Source organism: Diachasma alloeum, unplaced genomic scaffold (assembly GCF_001412515.2).
Source record: "Diachasma alloeum isolate Michigan unplaced genomic scaffold, Dall2.0 Dall_scaffold_00524, whole genome shotgun sequence".
Taxonomy (NCBI): Eukaryota; Metazoa; Arthropoda; class Insecta; order Hymenoptera; family Braconidae; genus Diachasma; species Diachasma alloeum.
In genome coordinates, this window is record NW_021680656.1 from 235,828 (window position 1) to 248,204 (window position 12,377).

General features: G+C 35.8%; 1 protein-coding gene across 1 annotated transcript in view; it reads right to left on the reverse strand.

The window, feature by feature from the left end:
* Positions 1–11,760, reverse strand: part of LOC107042820 (cdc42 homolog) — a gene marked incomplete at its 5' end in the record, with an annotated part of 153,328 nt that extends 141,568 nt beyond the window's left edge. Inside the window, 2 exons of the mRNA XM_029126445.1 lie at positions 11,346–11,543; positions 11,641–11,760. Coding sequence (XP_028982278.1) covers positions 11,346–11,543; positions 11,641–11,760 — 318 coding nt within the window. The remainder of the gene's footprint in view (positions 1–11,345; positions 11,544–11,640) is intronic.
* Between the last annotated feature and the right edge of the window lie 617 nt (positions 11,761–12,377).

The following is a 12,377-nucleotide window of genomic DNA, read 5'->3' on the forward strand; positions in this document are numbered from 1 at the left end:
AGAGCACCCTGATCGTTCACACCTAGACTTGACCCAGAATTTCCCCAAAGTTGAATTCTGTTTTTTCCACAAACCCAGAGTTGAAGTTAAGTACTGAATCCGGACGAGCTTTGGACACAGTCTTGCTCCAAGAGTTGTCAATTTGATTGTTGAATTAGTGTAAATGTTGTTAGATAAACCATTAGGGCATAGAAGATATTTTGACAATAGGATGGAGAAAACTCAGAGTAGAGGATGCCATTGAGAGATTACTTGAGATTTCTATGCTATTTTTGACGGGTATTTAGGTACTATCATTTTGAAATATAGGATACTTACTGTGCTTGATATTTTTAATATTCCTGACAAAAACACATGACAAAAAATCTCCCAGATTTCAAACATACTTCCACAAAAGATAGGAAAACAGATGCTCGCAAATTAACTTTGGTCAAATGAGGAAACATACTGTCAACCCCAACACATATTCGGCCCGCTCGGCTCCCCATCACACGATCTTTACCGAAGAACGAACGTCGAATGAGTAGCGAATTTAGTTGAAAAATACAACATAAGAAAATTAGAAAATGCTGTTCACGCCAATAGCTTTCAACAGTTTCACTTCAGTCACGCGTATCTATATTGCTGCATCTTTTCTTAAATTATCACTAGTATTGATCATTTTTCAAATACTAAAGATGCAACAAGATAATTTTAGACAAGCGAGTGTCAGCCAGGCTCAGGATATGCGGCTATCACCTCCAGGTCTCCCTCAATGCAGCGATCTTCAGTAGAGGTAATCCAAGTTCTGCCCTGATAGCATAACCGGGGATGCAGGATGCGCGTCCGAAGTACCTCTTGTAAGAGGTGGTTTAAATCAGGGATGGGCATAGTTCAGATAGCTCGGAGTTACTGCAATAAAATCAATTAGGAAGGGCTATAACGTTTACAATCCTTCCAATTGCAGGAGTAACGAAGTGAGTACACTGCGGATAGCTGCATGAATGACTCGCGCGATGAGTGCGGGAAGTGAAATTTCTTCCAAGCGCTCAACATGTTGTTCTTTTCGAAATTAATTTCATTTGTTATTTAAGAGTAAACTACTATGAGTTCGCAAAATTGCAGGCTATTGAAGTGATATTTGTCATATATTGAAGATCGATTAAATATATATAAAAACAAAGAATTCGTGCGAAACACAATCTTACTGTCCGTTTGCCGCGCAGATACTTAGATATTGAAAATAGTCCAATCTTTTCAGTTTTTGATCTTTATGGAGCTAGTTTCATTGTGATTTGAATAACCAATCCGGGTTTTTACTTCTTCAATATTTTTATTATATACAACAAATTGAACATAAATATTTTGAAAATACAGATTCTAGCTCTTTTGGAAGAATTATTTTCGACTTCTCCACAGCTAATTTGGTTTTGTTTAATATAAAAATTTGAAATGAAATTAAAGAAATGAACAGCTCCACGCCAAATCAGCAGGCCAAAAAAGTCCATGCTGGGGATATTTGTCTCCATTTTTTTTACAGATGGCGATTCAAAAATTTTCAAAAAAGAACAATTGAAAAATATTGATAATTAAAGGGGTTACAATTTTTTTCAAATGGCTAGTTTTTGTCCAAAAAATTTTTTTTTTCAATTTGCCCTAATATATCTGCGGGGTTTCAAGCTATCAACTCGCCCTTTGGCATATTCAAAGAACATGAAAAACTCTTTAAAAAGAGACATCATACATAGCATTATTTTCAGTTTGACAAAGTTTATACGAGAAACAGCAGTTTTTCAATCGTTAATTTTATAACGAATTCGTTAAGTTTTTCTATTAAATTTTTTCGTGCGCGGAAAAAAAATATCCGACAAAGATAAGGGGAAGGGCTGAATTTTTTAATTTATCAGTAATTTTCAAGAATTGTAGGAATATTAGGCATACATTTTTTTTTTCGTTACAAAAAAAATGGTCATGCATATCTACTTTAATTTCCTCACAGTAAGTACGATTAAAAAATTTTCTCAACTCAAGAGTTTTAACTTGAAAAGGGTCTGAAAAAACTAAATACATATTCTAGAAGTTTCAATTTTACCGCACTCTCCGGAATGTCACACTACCCCCACTCCTTCCCGGGCTGAGTTAGTCGGAGGGGGCCCCATAAAGGGGGTCATAAAAGTCCAACGCCTGGTACAAAGGGATCGATTCATCCCATTTTAACCAAGCTAATTGGGTCCGGGAGCTACGATCACTCGATGAGCGCTCTGTACCCTTCCCTGTATTACGGCGAAGCGAAGGGTTATCATCAGGTTCGATTTTGCACAGTTTGCCCTCAGGCAATGGCGCAGATGGATGACATCGAAAATTTGACATTATTTGAAATCACTTGAAATCATGAAAGCGGTGACAAAATCTTATTAAATCAATTATTCGTTGAAATGACGTGCAATTACTTAAATCACTCGAAATCAGCAATCATCGTGTCACGATATTCGGTAGTGAACAACCCTTCGGTTACTCCTGATACCGACCAATGAACATGTAAGAAATAAGGACGAGTCAGGGTAACCGCGGTCCAAAAAAAGAGACCATAGATAGGCGCATCCACAAGAGTAAGAGAAAACTTAACCCGCAGTGACCTTAACTGAGACTTCTAGTACTGGGCCTAAGGAATAAATGTAAGGAACCGGCAAGAATGGATCTCATGCACAAACCAGGATGAGATGTTACCCCACAAATTTCGCATAATTTTAAAAAGAATTGCGTCGTTTTTTTTACTATGTTAATATCTCGGTAATGGTTGCTTTCAAGAAAGAATGTCGAGAGATAATTCTATTGGATTCCAATAGCGAAATAAAGTAAACTCTTTTTTAAACACGAAATCTATTTATTATGAAGAAACTAACTGTTTGTCTGAATGTTAGATAAGTCTTGAGGGTAACTTTAGCGAGGTAAGTTGTCACCAGGACGGTGGATTTAGATCTGAGGAGTTTGGGACTCCGAGGGAAGTTTGCAAGAGGGTAGATTGGAGAGGATTGGTAGTTGGAGGGAGTAGGTCCCAAGGACATGATTGGTCATGAAGGATAGGTGGGTGGTTACTCTGAGGGGGTTGTCTCGAGAGGTAGTAGGTAGAGGGTTTTAGAGGACTGGGGAAAGTACCGAAGATAGTAATAAACATTTAGGGACCGAGAGGCCAATAAAATAGGTACCTGAGGATTTTGAATTTGGCAGGATTATTTGTTAAGGGTAATAAAATGATTCGGAAAGGAACTCTTGAATGCTAGACATTTGGTAGCCACATGGTACATGTGGGGATTTATGAAAAGGTCTTAGGGAAAGGAATTCTAAAAGAAATAGTGGGTATACAATACTTCCCTTGTTAAAATTGGAAACTGGAGTTTACAATTTGTTGACAAATTTCTTAATTATGATTCGAATGAGCGCGTAAGGAGTTACTGAGGTTTTTACTTAATTACTTGATTTTATTTATAATTCTAAGTTATATGTTTGGACTCGATTTGTCTAAAATGTCTCAATTATTAAATTTCATTTAGATTAATTATATAGAGATAAAATCATTTTTCTTGATGATGAAAGTTTTGATAAACATGAATCATATAGAGTTGATAATAAAAGATTAATATAAAAGATATAATTTTTATTAATAAAATAATTATAAGCGGTATAATTTTTCTTAATGAAAGTTGATATAAGTTGATAATCATATTGGAATAGTGCTAGATTGTCGATTACGACTACGTCTCAGTGGTGCTGACAGCATTGGTAGTGTCTCTTCGTGTTCCAATTCGCCGGTCCTTAGGGATGAAATTCTAGTTCGTATTGTCAATTCCAATTGGCTGATGGGGTCTGAAGTATGGACTTCAGAGTTGAATGAGCAGCAAACGAAGTTTTTAATAACAGGTGGTGGTTGACCTTGGTTGATTTGAGATTTCAGGCCAACAAGTTCTCGTAACCATTGGATACGTTTGAACCCTAGGCAGCATTTCAGCATGAAGATAATGCCGATGGTGATTCTAATAATGGATATTATCATGGAGATCCAGTTGTACTCATCGATAATATAGGGAGTTTTTTACTGGTGTATTTCAAATCTGATGTTTCCACGTTTGATGTGTGGATGGTATTGAGTTGGGGTACTCTCAATACTACTGGCTGGGAACTGGTGTACAGCAGTCGTCAGAGATGATATTGGAATTTTGAATATAATAGGTGATATTCTCTTTTTTGTGATTGGTTGTTTCAAGGACATAAGTGTTGATATATCTTTAACAATTGTCTTCCAACTTGATTATTCCAGTTTGTTGAATGGTGATATCTTTCATGAGTGATTGGCTTTTCTCGCAGATGATGGTGAGAGTTGTGGGATGTTTTACGAAATGTATCCCATTGGTTGTTAGGGATATATTTCCAGATTTCTGATTGCATGGCGAACGTTTTGACATCACAATCAGTAGGAATTTTACGTGAGGGAGTTGACAGGAGTTGAACTTCAAAGATTGGTTGGTCGATAGTCCTTGTGATCTGGATGTTGTGACATAAATACTGTCCAGTGGTATACTCTGAGCAGTCTGACAATTCATTCAGGTAGGTATTCAGGTAAGAGGTTTCTGATACTAGGAGATAAAGACTGTGTGGAATTACGTAAGTGAGTAAAGATGATTCTTCATTTATCATTGGTATAGATATTAATTCATATCAAATATAAGTTACCTTCTTTATCAACGGGAGTTTTAATTCGAAGATAATATTGTCGCGTTCAATAGTGATTTTTAATTTTATTAATTTGTATAAATTTTGGAAATTTAAATTTTCCGTTGTTGGGAATAATTTATTGAAATTATTCTTTAATTTGTGAATTATCTCAGGAGTGATTATGAATGGAGGAACAATATTATTGTTCCTAAATTAATCAAATAACAATATTATTGTTCCTATTATTGTTCGCTAAATTAATTGTTTCAATATATTGAGTAATTCGGTTATTTATTGTTTCTGCGCAAATTCGTAGCAAAGAAACTTGTTTGATTATCAGATTTTCTAAATAAAGACGTGATAGATGATTATTCGTTTGTGATAATAGAGTATGTAATTGTTTAATATTCTAATATTTTCGTTCATTGTATTCTCATAAGTTTGGAATGCTGAGAGGGAATTTTTGAAGTGCTTTACTGTATTACTAATGATTTGATTTTGTGTTTTCATTATTTGATGAATTTGTTCATTGTCATTGAGTAGTAAATTGACGTTTCTAGTATTAAATTGTGCGTCATTGGCATCTGGAGTACCGAATAACCATTTAAGCGAATAAGAGAGTAAATTAAAGATTCCGCACTTTTTACGCATAGATGATCAATCGATTAATTTCTTCAGTATTTCACATTTGTTTTCAATTTCGTTCATTTCACTTTTAATTAAGATTAAAATTTGCTTGCAATAAAGGCTGGAGTGATTGATAATACTGAGATCTTGAATGACTGTATTACAGATATTCTGCGTTTCAATTAGTTTTGTTTTGAGGGATAATTTTTCTTGGTAGAAAGGAGTGATATTTAGGTGGATAGGAAGAGTTAATTCTGTTAGAAATTTTTGTTGTTCTTTTGTTAATGTAAGAAAGTCCAGTCGTAGGACTAAAAGCGTGATTTGAATAAAAAGATTGACTGATGATCGGAAAAGGGATCATGAGCAGGATCAGAACTGTCGGATTCATCTGAAAAATAGTGTTTTAGATTATTAGTGTGATGAATGACTTTCTTTTTACCAATTTGTAATTCTACTATCTGATTAGAAAAGACTTGAGTGATTTTGTATGATCCTTTCGTGTTAGGAGATAATTTCTTAAATAAACCAATTTTACTTTGATTGTTTCGAATGCAAATTAAATCATTAACCTTAGATGAAATCAATGACTTTGGATTGACATGTTGATCATAATTTTCTTTACTCTTTAATTTTGATTTTTCAATTGATTCTCTAGCGATTTTAAGAGCTATTCAATTTTGCTTGGAGTGATTTGATGTAGTCGTTATAGCAATGTTGAATTTTCGGTTAAGTGATTGAGGAAGGTAAATAGGGTTTTCTACCGAAGAGTAGCTCGTAAGGAGAGTAATTAGTGGATTTGTGAACAAATGTGTTGTAGCTGAACATCAGTCGGCAGTCGATATGTATTCGTCCCAATCGTCTGGTCTCTCTCGAATGTAATGTTTTAAATAGTCCTTTAGAGTGATATGAGATCGTTCAAGGGCTCCATTTGTTTGTGGATGATAAGGTGATGTGTTCAAGTGTTTTGTTTTTAATAGTGTAGATAATTCTTTTATTAATTTAGACATAAAATCAAAGCCTTGATCAGTTAAATAGCTTTGAGGAATTCCGAATTGTAGGAAAAAGTCGACTAGATGTTGTGCTATTGTTTGAGCTTCATGATTTGGGGTTGGAAATGCGAATGAATACTTTGTGAGGTCGTTTTGACCTGTGATAATAAACCGATTACCTGAAGCGGTAAGGGGCAATGGACCTACTACGTCGAAGGCTAATCGTTCGAAAGGTTGGCACGCAGTGGTGGTAATTTCCATGGATTGTCTAGTTGGTTTGAAATTTGTTTTATTGATTTGACATGAATGACATGTTTTAAAAAAAATTCGGATGTCGCTTTTCATGTTGACCAGTAATATCTTTCCTTAATTTTTTAATAGGTTTTGTTAAAACCGCAATGTCTAGCGAGCTTGGTGCTATGACATTCTTCAAGGATTGTTTTTACTTCAGCTTTGTTTTTAGGAGTGATTTTCTGAGTGTTAAAGATTTTGATATTATTTTTTGGGAAAATGAATTTAATCATTTCATTCAATTGATTCGCTTTGATGTGTGTGGCTTTATTGGGGAGGATGAGAGTGAAGCTTTTAGTACCGATTGTATCTTTCAGTTTCATGAGGCATTCGATAATATTTTTGAGTTCCATTTTATCGAAATGGAAATGAATTGGATAATGTAGATAAAGAGTCTGTTTGTCATTTTTAATTTAGATAAACCCTTTAAAGAGGATTTCAAGTAAGTAGTGTCGAAGTGTGTTTTCACCTACTCAGAATAGGAATTTTATTCATCGTGATCTACTGACCAGAATGAAACAATTCTGTCTTGGATTTTAGGTAATGGACGATTTTCCTTTTGATACTCGATGATGTCTTGATTCATGTAGTGGAATTTAATGAAGTCTTGGTACTTTTTGTTTGATTTGTGGGTAACAAAGACATTGAGTGAGGGAATTTCTTCTACTGCTTCATTATTTTTTGCGATTTCTTCATCGGACGAGTCTTGATAAACCATCGGCATTTGAGTTTATTCTACCGGGTTTGTATTTTATAACGTATTGGTATTCATTTAGACGCAGTTTGCATCTTACTAATTTTGAAGAGGGATTTTTACAATTGAAGAGCCATTGAAGGACTTTATGATCGGTAAAGATAGTAAAAGGTCTTCCATATAAATACGGTCGATACTTCTCAACTGAATTAACAATTGCTAATAGCTCTTTTTCAGATCTTGAGTAATTCTGCTCGGCTTTATTGAGGGTTCTTGAATAGTACGCGACAGGTAAATCTTTTCCATCGACTATTTGGGATAGGACGCCGCCGATTCCGACATTTGAGGCGTCACAAGTAAGCGCGAAGAGAATGGAAAATATGGGGTACTGCAATAAGGGTTCTTTTATCAATGCATCTTTGAGTGTTTGAAAAGCTTTCTCTTGTTTCTCTGTCCATATGAATTCTACATCGTCGTTAAAGAGAGAGGTCAGCGGTTTAGCAATGGTCGCAAAGCCTTGGATAAATTTACGATAATAACCGGTCATACCGAGGAACATTTTAATGTGTTTAGGATTTCTGGGTCTTGAGATTTGTTTTATTGATTCTATTTTGTCTGGATTGGGTCTTGCACCATCTTTTGAAAGAACGTTTCCCAGATAATGACATGAATCTTTAAGAAACCCACATTTATCCGACTGAAGCTTTAGATTATTTGCTCTTAGACGTGTAAAAACATTAATTAATTTTTCATTATGATTTTGAAGATATGAACCGTAGATGACGATGTCGTCAAGATAAACAAAGCATTGCTTGTTGTTAAGAAGGGCATGCAATCCCACACTCAATGACCGTCAGGAGTTGAGAAAACTGTCTTTGGTCGATCTTCTGGTTTGAGAGGGATTTGGTGAAAACCACTTGCTAAATCGAGAGTTGTGAAATATTGCGAATGCCCGACTTGAACTAAAATATCTTCAATGTTCGGTAGGGGATAGGCATCGCCTATTGTTCTCTCATTCAATGGCCTATAGTCGATGACCATTCGCCATTTCTTTTCGCCTGATGCATCGGTTTTCTTGGGAACAATAATGAGAGGACTAGCCCAGGAGCTAGTAGAGGGTCTGATACTACCTTGTGAATGTAATTTATTTGTCTGTTTACGTATTTCTTCTTTGTGTACTTCTAGGTAACGATACGATTTTGTAGGAATTGGCGTGTCGTCTGTCGTTTTAATTTCGCAAGTCGCGGCTGTCGTTTTACTGAGGAGGTCGCCTGGTAGGAGAAAAATGTCTTAGAATTCATAGCAAATTTCTGTTATTGATTGTTTTTGTTCTTTGTTCATGTGAGATAAACGGAGGTTTTTACTTAATAATTCAATTCGATTTTTTATATTTTCTTTTTCATGATTTTTAACATAAAAAACTGATGCTTCATGAGGCATAGCTTCCAGGGGTAAGTCTGGTTTTTTAAATATTTTTTTTCTTGATAGAAGTGTTGACCACAGTGATAAGTGCTTCATTTTTATCCGATATTTTTACGAGAGCATTTGGAATTATAAGAGTTTCTTCCTTATTCAATTTTTGTCGATTAATGATTCCCTCTTTTAATTTTAGGGGATTTATTACTTGAATTTTCATTATCATTTCCGTGCGAGGTTCGATTATGACATGTGTATTTGATTTTTGAGGAGTATTGCTAAAGATTGGCACTTTAGCTGAGAGCCAGTGCATCACGAATGTTTGTTCGTAGAGAATGGGAATGCATTGATGTTCTTTGATGAAGTCACCACCAATGAGACCATCGGGGACATTTGTTTGATTACCAATTATTTGGAATTTGGATTTTAGAATTTTGTCGTCGATTTTAAATTCGATTTTTGTTTCTGCTTTTGTATAAACTGAGGCATCGCGACTGAGACCCGTGAGGATGATTGGATCTGGATTTGTGATTCTGAAATTAGCAAGACTCGATTCTTTTATTAATGAAATTGCTGCGCCATTATCGATTAATAATTTTAGGGTTTAATCGGGGCATCTGGATGATGCAGACTCGAGAATAATATAATCAAGGTTGCTGTCGCACGTGTCAAAGAAAATGTTTGCCCGCATGTGTTGAGAGAGTGTTTCATACGTTTTTGCTGTTGGGTCGTTTGATTCTCCGAGTCGATTGATGGATTGGTGTTGAGGTTCGGATTGTGAAAATTTGGAGTTTGGAAATTAATGCTATTTGAACGATAAGAATTTTGAGGGGGTTTTTGATTTTGATTTTGGTTTTTCCTCTGATTTGCGCGTTGTCATTTGAAGCAGCCTGAGATGTCATGTCCCATCTCTTTGCAATATCTGCATTGGGTATTAGAGTTTTGACTGGCATTGTGAGTCGAATTTTGATTCGAGTTGGATTGAGTCCACTGATGCGTATTTTTATTTGAATTTTGGAAGAATTGTCCACGATTGTTTGTTTTTTGTTATGTAAAATTAATTTGTCTCGTGTTTCTCGTATTGGAAGTGTTCTTATCTTTGTTGAAAAAACAATTATTCGACATGTGATTTGTCGGATTTGTGCAGCTTTTTCTTCGGTAACAGCTGCAGTGAGGGCTTCGTTAATTGTTTTAAAATCTCGATAACGAAGGAGTTGAGAAATTTGAGCATTAGAGTGGAAAATAAATCGATTGAGTGTCATGTTAGTAATCACAGAAATGCGTCCGGGAAGGATTTGCGAATCTGAGGCGTCAGCGTAAACTGCTGCGAGAATTTTTGATGAAGTTTCTTCTAATATTTGGAAGTAATCACTAACACTTTCATTGCGAGTTTGTTTCATTGAGTTAAGCTCTTCTAACAATTGAACAAATTATTTTTTATCTTGCTACAAATTCAAAAGTAATGCAGAAATTTCCTCCCATGTGGTGAGGTTACAATGAATATTAATCTGGTTTTTAGCCTTGCCCGTTATGCGAAGTTTAATGAATGGAATTAAAATTTTCGTTGATAATTTCGGAATTTGAGTATTTGGAAAAACAAGATTCGGTGAGTGACCGGTGGTATTTTCGCTTTTATCATCTTTTTTTTTAATTTTCTGGGCGACTCATTATGAGATTTTTCTTTTTTTCACGAGAAAGAGGTGTGGAAAAGGATTTAAATTGTCAGACCAAGAGTATCCAGTTGGTTCAGTACATACGGTCACGTTGAATCGGAGTCGCAAATGGTGCCGTGTTTGCTAGGCCCAGTGGGAGACGCTCGTTGTGGTGGCCGCCAAGTTAGTCTTCGTAGTTCGATCTCCAAAATTGACAAAATTGGAATTTGTCACTCACGTCCCAGGATGAAATTAACTTCACTATTACACTGTTATATGAGTGTTGGAGAATCCCGATCCTCGTCGCCAAAATTTATATTGGATTCCGATAGAAAAATAAAGTAAACTCTCTTTTAAACACGAAATCTATTTATTACGAAGAAACTGTATGTCTGGATGTTGAATAAGTCTTGAGGGTGACTTTAGAGAGGTAAGTTGTCACTAGGACGGTGGTTTTAGATCTGAGGAGTTCGGGACTCCGAGGGAAGTTTGCAAGAGGGTAGATTGGAAAGGGTGGATAGTTGGAGGGAGTAAGTCCCAAGGACATGGACATTGGTCACGAAGGATAGGTGCGTGAATACTCTGAGAGGGTTGTCTCAAGAGGTAGTAGGTAGAGAAGGTTTTAGAGGACTGGGGAAAGTATCGAAGATAGTAATAAACATTTTGAGACCAAGAGGGTAATAAAATAGGTACGTGAAGATTATGAATTTGGCAGAATTAGTTGTTAAGGGTAATAAAATGATTCGGAAAGGAACTCTTGAATTCTAGACATTTGGTAGCCACATGGTACATGTGGAGGTTTATAAAAAGGTCTTGAGGAAAGAAATTCTAATAGAAATAGTGGGTATATAACAATTCCTGTAGCAGACAAATTTGCAATATGAAAACTTTCTTTGAATTTACTTCTAATATTCATAACTAGTGAGATCAGTTCAACGGAATAAAATTTTGATATAATGTGCTTGACCTTTCTTTTTTATCTCTCACCTGTGTTAAAGCACTGCATTCTACATATTTGACTGCTTTGAGTTCCCTAGCAAGTTTCTCTCCCTGTTCACCTGTTATTGGCTTCTGTTTATTTTTAGCTAATTTTTCAATCGTCGCAGCATCATCCCGCAAATCAATTTGCGTTCCAACGAGTAAAAACGGAGTTTTCTGACAATGGTGAGTTATCTCTGGTACCCACTGTGAAGAAGAAAGAACAGATATTAACCTTTACATGTTTCTTATCTGCTAATAAACCAAGCCAAGAGTTGATTCGCTATTTTTGAAGGATTCCTACCTTTTCCTTCACATTTTCAAAAGACGAAGGTGATACGACGGAGAAACAGACTAGAAATACGTCTGTTTGTGGATAACTCAGGGGTCTAAGTCTGTCATAATCTTCTTGACCTGTTGACAATAAGAATAACGGTACCAGTCATATATCAAAGCAAATTAAAGGTGGTGTGATAAGAGGAGATGAATTGAAAACAGATTCACAAATCTGGGCAAGGGCAAGGTTCACAAAAACAACATAAAATTCGTTCTCTACGACACGTTAAAATCTCTAATGAACGGGTTAGATAGAACTATGAGTCGACATCGCAAAATAATTGCGAGAAAACTATTCATTACTTTTTTCATGATATTCCTATCGTAACTCGAACCTGTCGGCAATCACGTCTACCCGTTTTTATCTCTACCAGAATTATATCTCATAAGGGAATTAGAAGCGTTCAACCCTCAAGTGGTCGCAACGTGAAGGAATCCCTGCTAAATCATATGCAATCTCCCACGCGAAAGAGTCTATATTCATTAGGCAGCCTTATATAATCGGTTTTCCGGATTCTGCTTTCTAACAAGGAACACTACGCAGGTGTCCCCCTCCGATTCCGATGGAACTTAAATATGTTATAGGGGACCCAAAACTAAGGGACACGTATTTTTTTTAGCTGCCCATATTGGGTTTTAGGGGATGAAAGTGCTCTCTGAAGTTGACAACCTCTCGGAGTCATTTTTCGATTGCACACATAAGGA